The sequence below is a fragment of the Scyliorhinus torazame genome, chromosome 14 (assembly GCF_047496885.1).
Source record: "Scyliorhinus torazame isolate Kashiwa2021f chromosome 14, sScyTor2.1, whole genome shotgun sequence".
Taxonomy (NCBI): domain Eukaryota; kingdom Metazoa; phylum Chordata; class Chondrichthyes; order Carcharhiniformes; family Scyliorhinidae; genus Scyliorhinus; species Scyliorhinus torazame.
The window spans coordinates 5,818,587-5,831,726 of record NC_092720.1 but is presented as its reverse complement, the minus strand read 5'-3'; the positions used below and the strand labels follow the sequence as shown (position 1 = coordinate 5,831,726).

The window sequence follows — 13,140 nt, the reverse complement described above, 5'->3', positions numbered from 1 at the left end:
GGATAGGAGCGAAAGCAACAGGGTAGTTGTTATGGCGGACTTTAACTTTCCAAATATTGACTGGAAACGTTATAGTTCGAGTACTTTAGATGGGTCCGTTTTTGTCCAATATGTGCAGGAGGGTTTCCTGACACAGTATGTAGATAGGCCAACGAGAGGCGAGGCCATATTGGATTTGGTACTGGGTAATGAACCAGGACAGGTGTTAGATTTGGAGGGAGGTGAGCACTTTGGTGATAGTGACCACAATTCGATTACGTTTTCTTTAGTGATGGAAAGGGATAGGTATATACCGCAGGGCAAGAGTTATATCTGGGGGAAAGGCAATTATGATGCGATGAGGCAAGACTTAGGATGCATCGGGTGGAGAGGAAAACTGCAGGGGATGGGCACAATGGAAATGTGGAGCTTGTTCAAGGAACAGCTACTGCGTGTCCTTGATAAGTATGTACCTGTCAGGCAGGGAGGAAGTGGTCGAGCAAGGGAACCGTGGTTTACTAAAGCAGTCGAAACACTTGTCACGAGGAAGAAGGAGGCTTATGTAAAGATGAGACATGAAGGTTCAGTTAGGGCGCTCAAGAGTTACAAGTTAGCTAGGAAGGTCCTAAAGAGAGAGCTAAGAAGAGCCAGGAGGGGACATGTGAAGTCTTTGGCAGGTAGGATCAAGGATAACCCTAAAGCTTTCTATAGATATGTCAGGAATAAACGAATGACGAGGGTAAGAGTAAGGCCAGTCAAGGACAGTAGTGGGAAGTTGTGCTTGGAGTCCGAGGAGATAGGAGAGGTGCTAAATGAATATTTTTCGTCAGTATTCACACAGGAAAAAGACAATGTTGTCGAGGAGAATACTGAGATTCAAGCTGCTAGACTAGAAGGGCTTGAGGTTCATAAGGAGGAGGTGTTAGCAATTCTGGAAAGTGTGAAAATAGATAAGCCCCCTGGGCCAGATGGGATTTATCCTAGGATTTTCTGGGAAGCTAGGGAGGAGATTGCTGAGCCTTTGGCTTTGATCTGAAAGTCATTTTTGTCTACAGGAATAGTGCCAGAAGACTAGAGGATAGCAAATGTTGTCCCCTTGTTCAAGAAGGGGAGTAGAGACAACCCAAGTAACTGTAGACCAGTGAGCCTTACTTCTGTTGTAGGCAAAATCTTGGAAAGGTTTATAAGAGATAGGATGTATAATCATCTGGAAAGGAATAATTTGATTAGAGACAGTCAACACGGTTTTATGAAGGGTAGGTCTTGCCTCACAAACCTTATTGAGATCTTTGAGAAGGTGACCAAACAGGTGGATGAGGGTAAAGCAGTTGATGTGGTGTATATGGATTTCAGCAAAGCATTTGATAAGGTTCCCCATGGTGGGCTACTGCAGAAAATACGGAGGCATGGGATTCAAGATGATTTAGCAGTTTGGATCAGAAATTGGCTAGCTGGAAGAAGACAAAGGGTGGTGGTTGATGGGAAATGATCAGACTGGAGTCCAGTTACTAGTGGAGTACCACAAGGACCTGTTTTGGGGTGTTGCTGACTTTCTCCTTGGTTCAATTGCTCTGTTTTATTACCTTTGCTCTCGAGTCGCCAGGTATCTTTATGATACCGACACGAGGTTCAAGTCCGAGTAATGATCAATAATCCAATACACCAATTAGTAAGATTTAAATCAAAGCACATTTATTATACACAGTAATCGCTACTCATGCACAAATTCTATGTCTAAGCTACTTCTACAACTAACAGACCTATACTTAACTTCGGACTGGCCCACCAGGTCAGGGGAACAAATGGCCTTTCGTTTGGGTTCTGAGTCTGAGGGATTCGAAGTTGGTACGGATTGGTAGCTAGGAGCGCCTATCTCGTAGCGAGCATTAAATTAAGGCTTATGGGCTTCGGTGATCACTGGAGTCACTGCACCGGTCACGGTCAATGTTGGTTCGTGTTGCTGGGTGACCCGGGCAGGACGCAGAGGTGAAGAAGAGCTGCTGAAGAGCGATTTGAACTTGGGGCTTAACTCTTATAGTCCCCAGGGGCTTCCCGCCTTTCGGGGCGGACCCTGTACCTAGTCCCAAGTGATTGGACTTTGTCCCAATCGCTTGGTTCGATTTTCTCCAATACTGGAGCGGTTCCCTGATCGATGGGCGGTCTTGAGGTGCTCGTTCACCTCCTTTGTGTTTGCTCCTGCTGGCGCCGGGGAGTCTGGCTTTGCTTTGTGTGTCCAAAATGTTACTTATTGTTCCCGGGGATTGCTCATTAGTATGCAGATGGCTGTTCACTTTGTTATGCTGATGGTTGCTGGTATCGATGTTGTCTGGTTTTTGCAGAGGTAAATACACAGCAGACCTGCAGCCAATGGTTTCTGTCTATGTTGGCTGACTTTCCCATCAGCCTTTGCAGTTCGAAATTTTAAATTGGGAGTTGGCCAATTTAGGTGGCTACAGGGGCCGCTGCTGTTTGTCATTTTTATAAATGACCTGGAGGAAGGCGTAGAAGGATGGGTGAGTAAATTTGCAGATGACACTAAATTTGGTGGAGTTGTGGACAGTGTGGAAGGATGTTACAAGTTACAGAGGGACATAGATAAGCTGCAACGCTGGGCTGAGAGGTGGCAAATGGAGTTTAATGCAGAAAAGTGTGAGTTGATTCATTTTGGAAGGAATAACAGGAAGTCAGAGTACTGGGCTAATGGTAAGATTCTTGGCAGTGTGGATGAGCAGAGAGATCTCGGTGTCCATGTACATAGATCCCTGAAAGTTGCCACCCAGGTTGAGAGGGTTGTTAAGAAGGCGTACGGTGTGTTAGCTTTTATTGGTAGAGGGATTGAGTTTCGGAGCCATGAGGTCACGTTGCAGCTGTACAAAACTCTGTTTTTTTTTCATAGAATTTACAGTGCAGAAGGAGGCCATTCGGCCCATCGAGTCTGCACCGGCTCTTGGAAAGAGCACCCTACCCAAGGTCAACACCTCCACCCTATCCCCATAACCCAGCAACCCCACCCAACACTAAGGGCAATTTTGGACACTAAGGGCAATTTATCATGGCCAATCCACCTAACTTGCACATCTTTGGACTGTGGGAGGAAACCGGAGCACCCGGAGGAAACCCACGCACACACGGGGAGGATGTGTTGCGGCTGCATTTGGAGTATTGCGTGCAATTCTGGTCGCCGCATTATAGGAAGGATGTGGAAGCATTGGAAAGGGTACAGAGGAGATTTACCAGAATGTTGCCTGGTATGGAGGGAAGATCTTATGAGGAAAGGCCGAGGGACTTGAGGCTGTTTTCGTTAGAGAGAAGAAGGTTAAGAGGTGACTTAATTGAAGCATACAAGATGATAAGAGGATTGGATTGGGTGGACAGTGAGAGCCTTTTTCCTCGGATGGTGATGTCTAGCACGAGGGGACATAGCTTTAAATTGAGGGGAGATAGATATAAGACAGACGTCAGAGGTAGGTTCTTTACTCAGAGAGTAGTAAGGGCGTGGAATGCCCTGCCTGCAACAGTAGTGGTCTCGCCAACACTAAGGGCATTCAAATGGTCATTGGATAGACATATGGACGATAAGGGAATAGTGTAGATGGGCTTTAGAGTGGTTTCACAAGTCGGCGCAACATCGAGTGCCGAAGGGCCTGTACTGCGCTGTAATGTTCTATGTTCATGTTCTATGTTCCTGAGCACTGTGGTGACCCTGAGCCCTGAGCCCACAGCCTCATCCATTGAGAGAGAAGCGACTCACATGGAGAGCAGCTCCAGGATTGGAATGAGGTGTTCCTGTGGTTGCATTCAGCCTGTACCCCCCTCACCCGGGCACTGACCAACCTCTCTGATGGGTGCCTAATCTTCATTGGTGAGCAGGGAGGTGATCGCTCACCTCCCAATGCGGACGGGCTGGCTGTTGTGTCTGTGGACCTCTCTCACGGTGCCCCAGATGAGGGCAGCATCTCCTCCGCATCTCTGCCAGTCACCGCGGTGACTAGGAGTGTCCGGCCCTGCCGCTAACCACACCCTCCCAGGCCAGTGCCTACTCCGGCCCCACTAGCCAGTGGGTAGCTGCCAATGTCATCTACTCCAGGGCATCAAGGTCAGCAATCTGCTTCCCACACCCTGTCAGCAAGGGGGAGGGGCGGGGACACACATCCACAAACCGAAGCTGAAGGCAGCGTGAGCACATCCAGGGTTTTACACAGAGTGGCTTTGTTTACTTTCCCTATCATTGTGCACTCGATGATCGTGGGGACGTCCTCCTTGCCGTCCCTGCTGACCCTGATCACACTGAGCCTGCCCCTCTGCCTGAGGGCAATGCCTGCAACCACCAGGCCTCCACTCTCTTTGTCCCATGTTCTCTTCCCAGGAGGAGGAGTTTATGCCTGCTAAATTGACTGTACCCATCTGCAGGTTTGCAAATGGGGCTGACCTGTCTGCAGAGGGTAACAGAGGGACCGAGATCCGGGGTGCCAAGGGGTAGCACTTTCCTGTAAGCTCCACACCATGATGGACCCCACACAGAAAACACTCAATATTCACAAACACCTCACTCCCAAAACCTCCTTATTCCTCAGCCTGCCATTGCTCCCGCCTCCTTTATATCCTGCCCTCGACTGAAAAGAGTCAAAAAATGGTTGGTCCAACACACAACGCTTAAAATCACCCGGGCAACATAACATATTGGAGAGAGAATCCCCTCAAGTGGCTGCATTAATTGTCAGTGGGCACGTTGCCGATCCACACCTGGGCCCTCTGACCGGGATATCACACGAGTGCACGATGACATCAGGAAGTACTATTTAACACGCAAAAGAGACTCCAGGATGATACGTTGGTGCCAAGATGAGGGATGTCACTGAAGGGCAAGGGCAAACACACAGATATCGTGGTGCATATTGGTACCAACAATATGGGGAAAAGAAAGGGATGAGGTCCTGCAAGCAGAGTTTAGGGAGCTAGGAAGTAGATTAAAAAATTGGACCCAGAAGGTAGTAATCTCAGGATTACTTCCGGTGCCATGTGCTGGTGAGTATAGAAATAGGAGGTCTAGATGACTGCGCTGGAAAGATGGTGCAGGAGGGAGGGCTTTAGATTTCTGAGGCATTGGAACTCTTTTGGCGGACAATGGGACCTGTACAAGGCGACGGGTTGCACCTGAACCAAAATAGGACCAGTGTCCTTGCAGGGAGGTTTGTTGTTTGGGAGGGTTTAAACTAACTTGGCAGGGGGCTAGGATCCTGAGAGCAGGTTCAGCAGGGAGAGATGCACAGCCAAATTGAGAAGAGCCATCAAGTCAGTCAGGCAGGTGTAGAATGTCTAGACTAGTTCAGTCACAAGGGAGCTTGGCAAGATTGGATGGTATTTATTTTAATGCAAGGAGTCTGATGAACAAGGCAGATGAGTTGAGGGCACAAATTAAAACCTGGGCTTTTGATGTTATTGCTGTCACTGAGACATGGTTGAGAGAGGGGCAAGATTGGCTGCTCAATATTCCAGGATACAGGATCCTCAGGCGAGATAGGAAAAGAGGAGGGGGTGTAACAATTTAGATCAGGGAATCAATTACAGCAGTAAGGAGGGATGACATCTTAGAAGGCTCATCAAATGAAGCCATATGGGTAGAACTTAAAAACCAAAAAGGAGCAATCACATTGCTGGGAGGGTTCTATAGGCCCCCTAACAGTCCGAGAGAACTGGAAGAGCAGATATGTTGGCAAATTTCAGAAGTGTAAAAATTAATCGGGAAATGATAGTGGGGATTTCATCTTCCCCAACATTAACTCAGGTGGCCATAGTGTGAAATGTTTAAAGGGAACAGTATTCTTAGAATGCATGCAGGCGAACTTTAAGCCAGTACGTCGAAGGTCCTAAAATAGAGGGGGCGGTCCTGGACTTAATTTTAGATAACGAAGCCGGGCAAGTGGTTGAAGTATCAATGGGGGAGCATTCTGCAGACAGCGATCATAACTAAAGATTGTCATGAAAAAGGACAAGGATGGGTCTGAGGTCAAAGTTCTAAACTTGGAGCAGGCCAATTTTGATAAGATGAGATATGATTTGGCCAGAGTGGACTGGGAAAAGACACTTTTAGATAAATCTGAAAGAGTGGGACACATTCAAGAAGGAAATAGAGAGAATACAGGAACACTGTATTCTAATCAACAAATCCAGTGACCATGGATATGGAGGGATATACAGCATTGGATCAGGAGAAAATGGGAGGCCTATGGCAGATATCGAGGGCTCAAAACAGCAGAAGACCTAGAGGCGTATAGAATGTGCAAGAGGGAACTTAAAAAAGGAAATTAGGGAGAGTAAAATGGGGACATGAAAGGATACTAGAGGACTGGAGGTGTGTTGCTATTATTCAAGAAGGGAGGAAGGGATAAACCAGGAAACTACAGACCAGTCAGTTAGTGGTGGAGAAACTATTGGAAGCAATTCTGAGAGACTGAATTAATCTGCATTGAGAGAGGCCGGGATTAATCAGGAACAGTCAGCATGGTTTGGTTAAGGGGAGGTCATGTCTGACCAACTTGATGGAATTTTTTGAAGAGGTGACCAGGTGTGTAGATGAGGGAAATGCATTTGACGTAGTCTACCTGGACTTCAGCAAGGCTTTTGATAAGGTTCCACATGGGAGGCTGATAGCGAAGGAAAGAGTCCATGAGATCCAAGGATTGGGTCCAGAATTGTCTGAGTGGCAGGAAGCAGAGGGTGATGGTCGAGGGGTGTTTTTCTGACTGGAAGCCTGTGTCCAGTGGGTCCCACAGGGATCAGTGTTGGGCCCTTGCTGTTTGTGGTTTATATAAATATTTAGATATGAATGTAGGAGGGGTGATCAGTAAGTTTGTGGATGATACGAAAATTGGTGGGTTGGTAAATAGTGAGGAGGATAGCCTCCGATTACAGGAGGGTATAGACGGGCTGGTCAGACGGGCTCCAGTCTGGATAAGTGTGAGGTGATGCACTTGGGCAGGACAAACAAGGCAACGGAATACAGGATAAACGGCAGGACCCTAGGAAGCACCGAGGATCAGAAGGACCTTGGTGTGCATGTTTGCTGGTCCCTTATGGTATCAGGGCTGGTAGATGCAGTGGTTAAGAAGGCCAATGGTATTGATTAGGTGAAGGCCTTGATTAGGTGAAGCATAGAGTTTAAGAGCAGGGAGGTTATGCTGGAACTGTTTTAAACGTTGGTTAGGTCACAGCTAGAGTAGTGTGTGCAGGTCTGGAATCCACATTATAGGATGTGATAGCCACTGGAAAGGGGGCAGAGGAGATTTACCAGGATGTTGTCCGGGCTGGAGAGTTTTAGTTATGAAGAGAGATTGGATAGACTGGGGTTGTTTTCCTTGGAGCAGAGGAGACTGAGGGGGACAGGATTGAGATGTATAAAATTATGAGGGGCACAGATAGAGGAGACAGGAAGAAACTTTTCCCCTTGGTGGAGGGATCAATGACCAGGGGGCAGAGATTTAAGGTGAGGGGCAGGAGGTTTCGAGGGGATGTGAGGAAATACCTTTCACCCAGAGGGGGGTGGGAGCCTGGAACTCGCTGCCTGAAAGGTGGAGGCAGAGACCCTCAGAACATTTCAGAAGTATTTAGATGTTCACTTGCAATTGGAGGGCAGACACGGCGATGGGCCAAGTGCTGGGAGTTGGGATTCGAATAGTTAGGTGGTAGTTTTGGGCAGAAGCGATGGACTGAAGGGTCTTTCTGTGCTGCAGACTCTATGACCTGTGTGTCAAAACCTTTTTACAATATCCGGCATTGTGAAGGCTTTTATAGCCAAAGAGTAGCCACTGGTGTAAGGCAGAAATGCAGCAACCAAGATCCCACAGACACGACTAAAATCTGCTTTAGTGCCATTGGCTGAGGGATTAAATTGCAAATGCCCAGCTCTTTGCTGAAATAATTGGATCTTGTCCATTCCTGAGGTAAGGCCACTGTTTAATATCTGTCCCAAAGACAGACGCTCCAACAACACAGCACTCCTTGCACTGGGTGTGTCAACCTAGTGTTCAAGTCTCCAAATGGGATTTAAACCCATGGGGCTGGATTCTCCGGTTGCCGACACCAAAATCGCGGTCGGCGATCGGCCGGGGAATACCCGATTCCGACCAACCCGGTGGCAGCTCCGCCCCCTCCGAAACGCCGTATCGACGGCCTCAGGACATTGCCTGAGGCCCGCCCCCCCGATGTTCCGGCCCTGACCAGCCGAGTTCCCAATGGCGTGGGACACGTGTGGGACACGTGTGGATGTCTCCTCATCTCTGTCCGAAATGGTTTACCCTGAATCCTCAGACTGTGACCCCCTGGTTCTGGACACACCCATCATTGGTAACATCTTCCCTGCATCTACCCTGTCCAGTCCTGTTAGAATTTGATAAGTCTCTATGAGCTCCCCCCTCATTCTTCTCAACTCCAGCGCGAACAATCCCAACCTAGTCAATCTCTCCTCATATGACAGTCCCGCCATCCCTGGAATCAGTCTGGTAAACCTTCGCTGCACTCCCTCGAGAGCAAGAACATCCTTCCTCAGAGAAGGAGACCAAAACTGCCCACAATACTCCAGGTGTGGCCTCACCAAGGCCCTGTATAATTGCAGCAACACATCCCTGCTTCTATACTCGAAACCTCTCGCAATGAAGTCCAACATACCATTAGCCTTCTTTACCACCTGCTGCACCTGCATGCTTACCTTCAGCGACTGGTGCACAAGGACACCCACGTCCCGCTGCACACTCCCCTCTCCCAATTTACAACCATTCAGGTAGTTATCTGCCTTCCTGTTTTTGCTTCCAAAGTGAATAACCTCGCACTTATCCAAATTATACTGCATAGTTGATCTGATATAGTTGGGATTACGGAGACGTGGCTCCAAGGTGACCAAGGGTGTGAACTAAACATTGAGGCTATTCAGTGTTTAAGAAGGACAGACAGAAAGGAAAAGGTGGTGGAGTTGCATTGTTGATTAAAGAAGATAGTGATATAATATTGAGGAAAGATATTAGTACAGATGATGTGGAATTTGTCTGGGTCGAATGAAGAAACATCAACGGGCAGAAAACATTGGTAGAGCTCATATACAGACCACCGAATTGCAGTGATAATGTTGGGAATAGCATTAGATTGGGTGACTCACATTAGTCACGGTACAATAGAGGAGGAATTTCTGGAGTGTATACAGGGTGATTTTCTCGACCAATCTGTTGAGGAACCACCAAGGGAACAGGCCATATTGGACTGGGTGTTGTGCAATGAGAAAGGATTAGTTGGCAACCTAGTTGTGAGAAGTTTGGGGATCAGTGACCATAATATGGTAGAGTCCTTTATTGAGGCGAATCGTGAGTTAGTTGATTCTGAGACCAAGGTCCTGAATCTCAGTGAAGGTAACTATCATGGTCTGAGACATGAGTTGGCGATGATGGACTGGGAAACATTACTGAAAGGAAGGACAGCGGACAGGCAACGGCAGCATTCGAGGGATGAATAGGTGAACTCCAAAAGTTGTTTATTCCTATTTGGCACAAGAGTAGAAAGGGAACTGTGGCCAAACCATGGCTTAAAAGGGAAATTGGAGATAGTATTAGATTCAAAGAAGAGGTATACAAATTAGCAAGAAAAAGCAATAGACCTGAGGATTGGGAACAGTTTAAATTCAGCAAAGGCGGATCAAGGGATTGATTAAGAGGAAAATACAATATGAAAGGAAACTAGCGGGGAACATAAAAATTGCCTGTAAAACTTTCTATAGGTATGTAAAGAGAAAGATTAATAAACTAATGTAGGCCCCTCACAGTCAGAAACAGGGCAATTCATAACAGGGAACAAAGAAATAGCAGAGAAACTAAATTTGTACTTTGCTTCTGTCTTCACAAAGGAAGCCATGAATGATGTGTCGGAAACACAAGGTTCAGTGAGGAGCTGAAGGAAATTAGTACCAGTAAAGAAATGGTTTTGGGGAAAATAATGAGATTGAAGGCCGAAAAATCTCCAAAGCCTGATAATCTTCACCCCAGAGAACTTAAGGAAGTGGTACTGGAAATAGTAGATCCATTGGTCATTTTCCAAAATTCTTTGGACTCTGGAATGTTTCCTACAGATTGGAGAGTAGCGAATGTAACCCCGCTATTCAAAAAGGGAGGTAGAGAGAAAACAGGGAACTATAGACCAGTGAGCCTAACAACGGTAGTAGGGAAGTTGCTGGAGTCCATTCTCAAGGATTTCATAGCACAGCATTTGGAAAACAGGGGTGTAATCAGACAGTCAGCATGGATTTACTAAAGGAAAATCATGCTTGACAAATCTACTAGAATTCTTTGAAGATGTAACTAGTAGTGTTGACCAGGGAGAACTGGTGAATGTGGTTTATTTCAGAAGGCTTTCGACAAGGTCTCACATAGCAGATTAATATGTAAAGTTAAAGTGCATGTGATTACGGGTCGTGTCTTGAGATGGATAGAAAGCTGGTTAGCAGACAGGAAGCACAAAGTTGGAATAAATGGGTCATTTTCTGATTGACAGGCAGTGACAGGCAGACAGGGTAGATTCAGAAAGAATGTTCCCGATGGTGGGGGAGTCTAGAACTAGGGGTCATAGTTTGAGGATAAGGGGTAAACCTTTTAGGACTGAGGTGAGGAGAAATTTCTTCACCCAGAGAGCGGTGAATCTGTGGAATTCACTCCCACAGAAAGTAGTTGAGGCCAAAACATTGTGTAATTTCAAGAAGGAATTAGATCCAGCTCTTGGGGCTAAAGGGATCTATGGATATGGGGGGGGGGGGGGGGAAGGCGGGATCAGGGTATTGAACTTGACGATCAGCCATTATCAGAATGAATGGAGGAGCAGGCTCGAAGGGGTGAATGGCCTCTTCCTGCTTCTATTTTCTATGTTTCTGTAAAAATGGGAAAGTCTTTCTGAAACTGTACAAGACTGTTAGATCACAACTGGAATACTGTGAATCATTTTAGTCCCTTATCTAAGGAAAGATGTCCTGGCATTGGAGGCAGTGCAGAGAAGGTTCACAAGGTTGATCCTGGGTTGGGAGGGGTTTTCTGAGTAGAGGCTGAGTGGGTTGGGCCTGTGCTCATTGGAGTTTAGAAGAGTGAGAGGTGACCTTATTGAGACACAGAGGGCTCTCAGGGAGACAACCTTCCTCAGATAAAGAGACCAAAATTGCACACAATGCTCCAGCTGTGACCTTACCTGACCAGTAACGCCACCCCTGGATCGAATGTACACAATGTGCTGTTAGATCAGTAAATTACACTTGATTTAGCCTCACTGACACTTCCTTAACTGTTCCACAGTGAGCGAGCTGTGATTGATCCCCTTACAGGAACATAGGAATGAGAGAAAGCAATTCAACCCCCTCATGCCTGTTACAATTTAGCAGGAGGAGGCCATTCAGCCCCTCAAGCTCATTCAACCATTCAATGGGATCATCCAACTCATTTTACATCTTAACTCCATCTGTCCACTTTGGTATCATAGAAGTGGGCCATTCAGCCCATCCAAGTCTGCATCCAACGTAGCCCACTCCCCCACATAACCCACACATCTCTGAATACTAAGGAGCAATTCAGCATGGCCAATCCACCGAACCTGCACATATTTGGAATGTGGGAGGAAACCGGAGCACCCGGAGGAAACCCTTTCTTTTTTTTCAATAAATTTAGAGTACCCAATTATTTTTTCTCCAATTAAGGGACAATTTAGCGTGGCCAATCCACCTAACCTGCACATCTTTGGGTTGTGGGGGTGAGACCCACACAGACACGGGGAGAATGTGCAAACTCCACAGGGACAGTGACCCAGAGCCGGGATTCGAACCCGGATCCTCAGCCCCGCAGTCCCAGTGCTAACCACTGTGCCACATGCTACCCTAATCCGGAGGAAACCCACACAGACACAGGGAGAATGTAGAAACTCCACACAGCCAGTGTGACCCACGGCTAGAATTGAATCCAGGTCCCTGGTGCTGTGCGGCAGCAGTGCTAACCACTGTGCCACCGTGCCGTCCATACCACTTAATCTCCTTACGTATCTTTCAACCCCGATTTAAATTAATGAATGCAAAAATCAGGAGATCCATTGGTGTTTGCATTGCCTCTCCCCTCTTGGACTTACCAAGATCCCTGCACCATCTCATCCAAAACGTTGGCCAGATTTAGGAGAAACTGCTTGGATAAGATTGGTTTTGTTAAAATCTAAAATAAATATATGTTCAGTATTGTAAGATATTGTCGTTCCTTCACTGTTGCTGGGTCAAAATCCTGGAACCCCCACCCTAAGAGCACTGTGGGTGTACCTACACTACATGGTCTGCAGCGGTTCAAGAAGGCAGCTCACCACCGCCTTCTCATGGGCAATAGAGATGGGAAACAAATGTTGGCCTGACCAGCGACGCCCACATCCCGTGAACAACTACATTTTAAATTTAGGAACATGTTTAACTCCATTGCAGAAATTTAAAAAACTTTCAACACATTAGTTAAATGCACCTGAAACATTTATCTGAACTTGGGACAGGGAAAATCTCCAGCCCTATCTCACCTCTAAACTATCGTCAGCATTCACCATCCAGCAGTCTGTCCATGTGGCCACGATAAGAAAGGCCGCAGAAACCAGGCAAATGAAGAAAGCGACAAACTGGAGTACCTCCCTCATGGCGCAATCAAGACTTTCAGATCAACCTGATCTCGTCTGAGGGTTCGGCGACTCGCTCACAGTAGACTCCTGTCCAAAACCGACTCTGACCAAACTGTCACCTGGCTACCAGGTGACTGTATCACCTGAACGGAGACTCTGGCCAATCAAGCTGCCCCATTAATACAAATCACACTTTTTTTTTAAGAATTGAGGAAGTCAGCTGTGAGCTCAAGGACATTGTGGAGGACAACAGGAGGGGAACTGGGATAAGTAAAAGGTCATAGTTAGTAAATTATTTTACAAATCTGAATATCGGAGCATGAGGAATGTTGATGGACAAAAGCTGGGAACAGCACAGGTGAGTTGGTTGACAGGAATAAATGCCAGAAGAGAAATGTTGTAATAGAAACATAATCCAATCAAAAACCTCCATTCATACCAAATTTCCACGAACAGCAACCGCAATGTTTTGATCAGGAGTCGGTAAGGAACTGATCACCGACT

At 46.8% G+C, this 13,140-nt stretch overlaps 1 protein-coding gene across 1 annotated transcript in view; it reads right to left on the bottom strand.

Moving 5' to 3' along the window:
• Positions 1–12,755, bottom strand: part of LOC140389238 (claudin-16-like) — a 46,309-nt gene extending 33,554 nt beyond the window's left edge. The window contains exon 1 of the mRNA XM_072473409.1: positions 12,541–12,755. Coding sequence (XP_072329510.1) covers positions 12,541–12,654 — 114 coding nt within the window. The 5' untranslated portion in view covers positions 12,655–12,755. The remainder of the gene's footprint in view (positions 1–12,540) is intronic.
• Between the last annotated feature and the right edge of the window lie 385 nt (positions 12,756–13,140).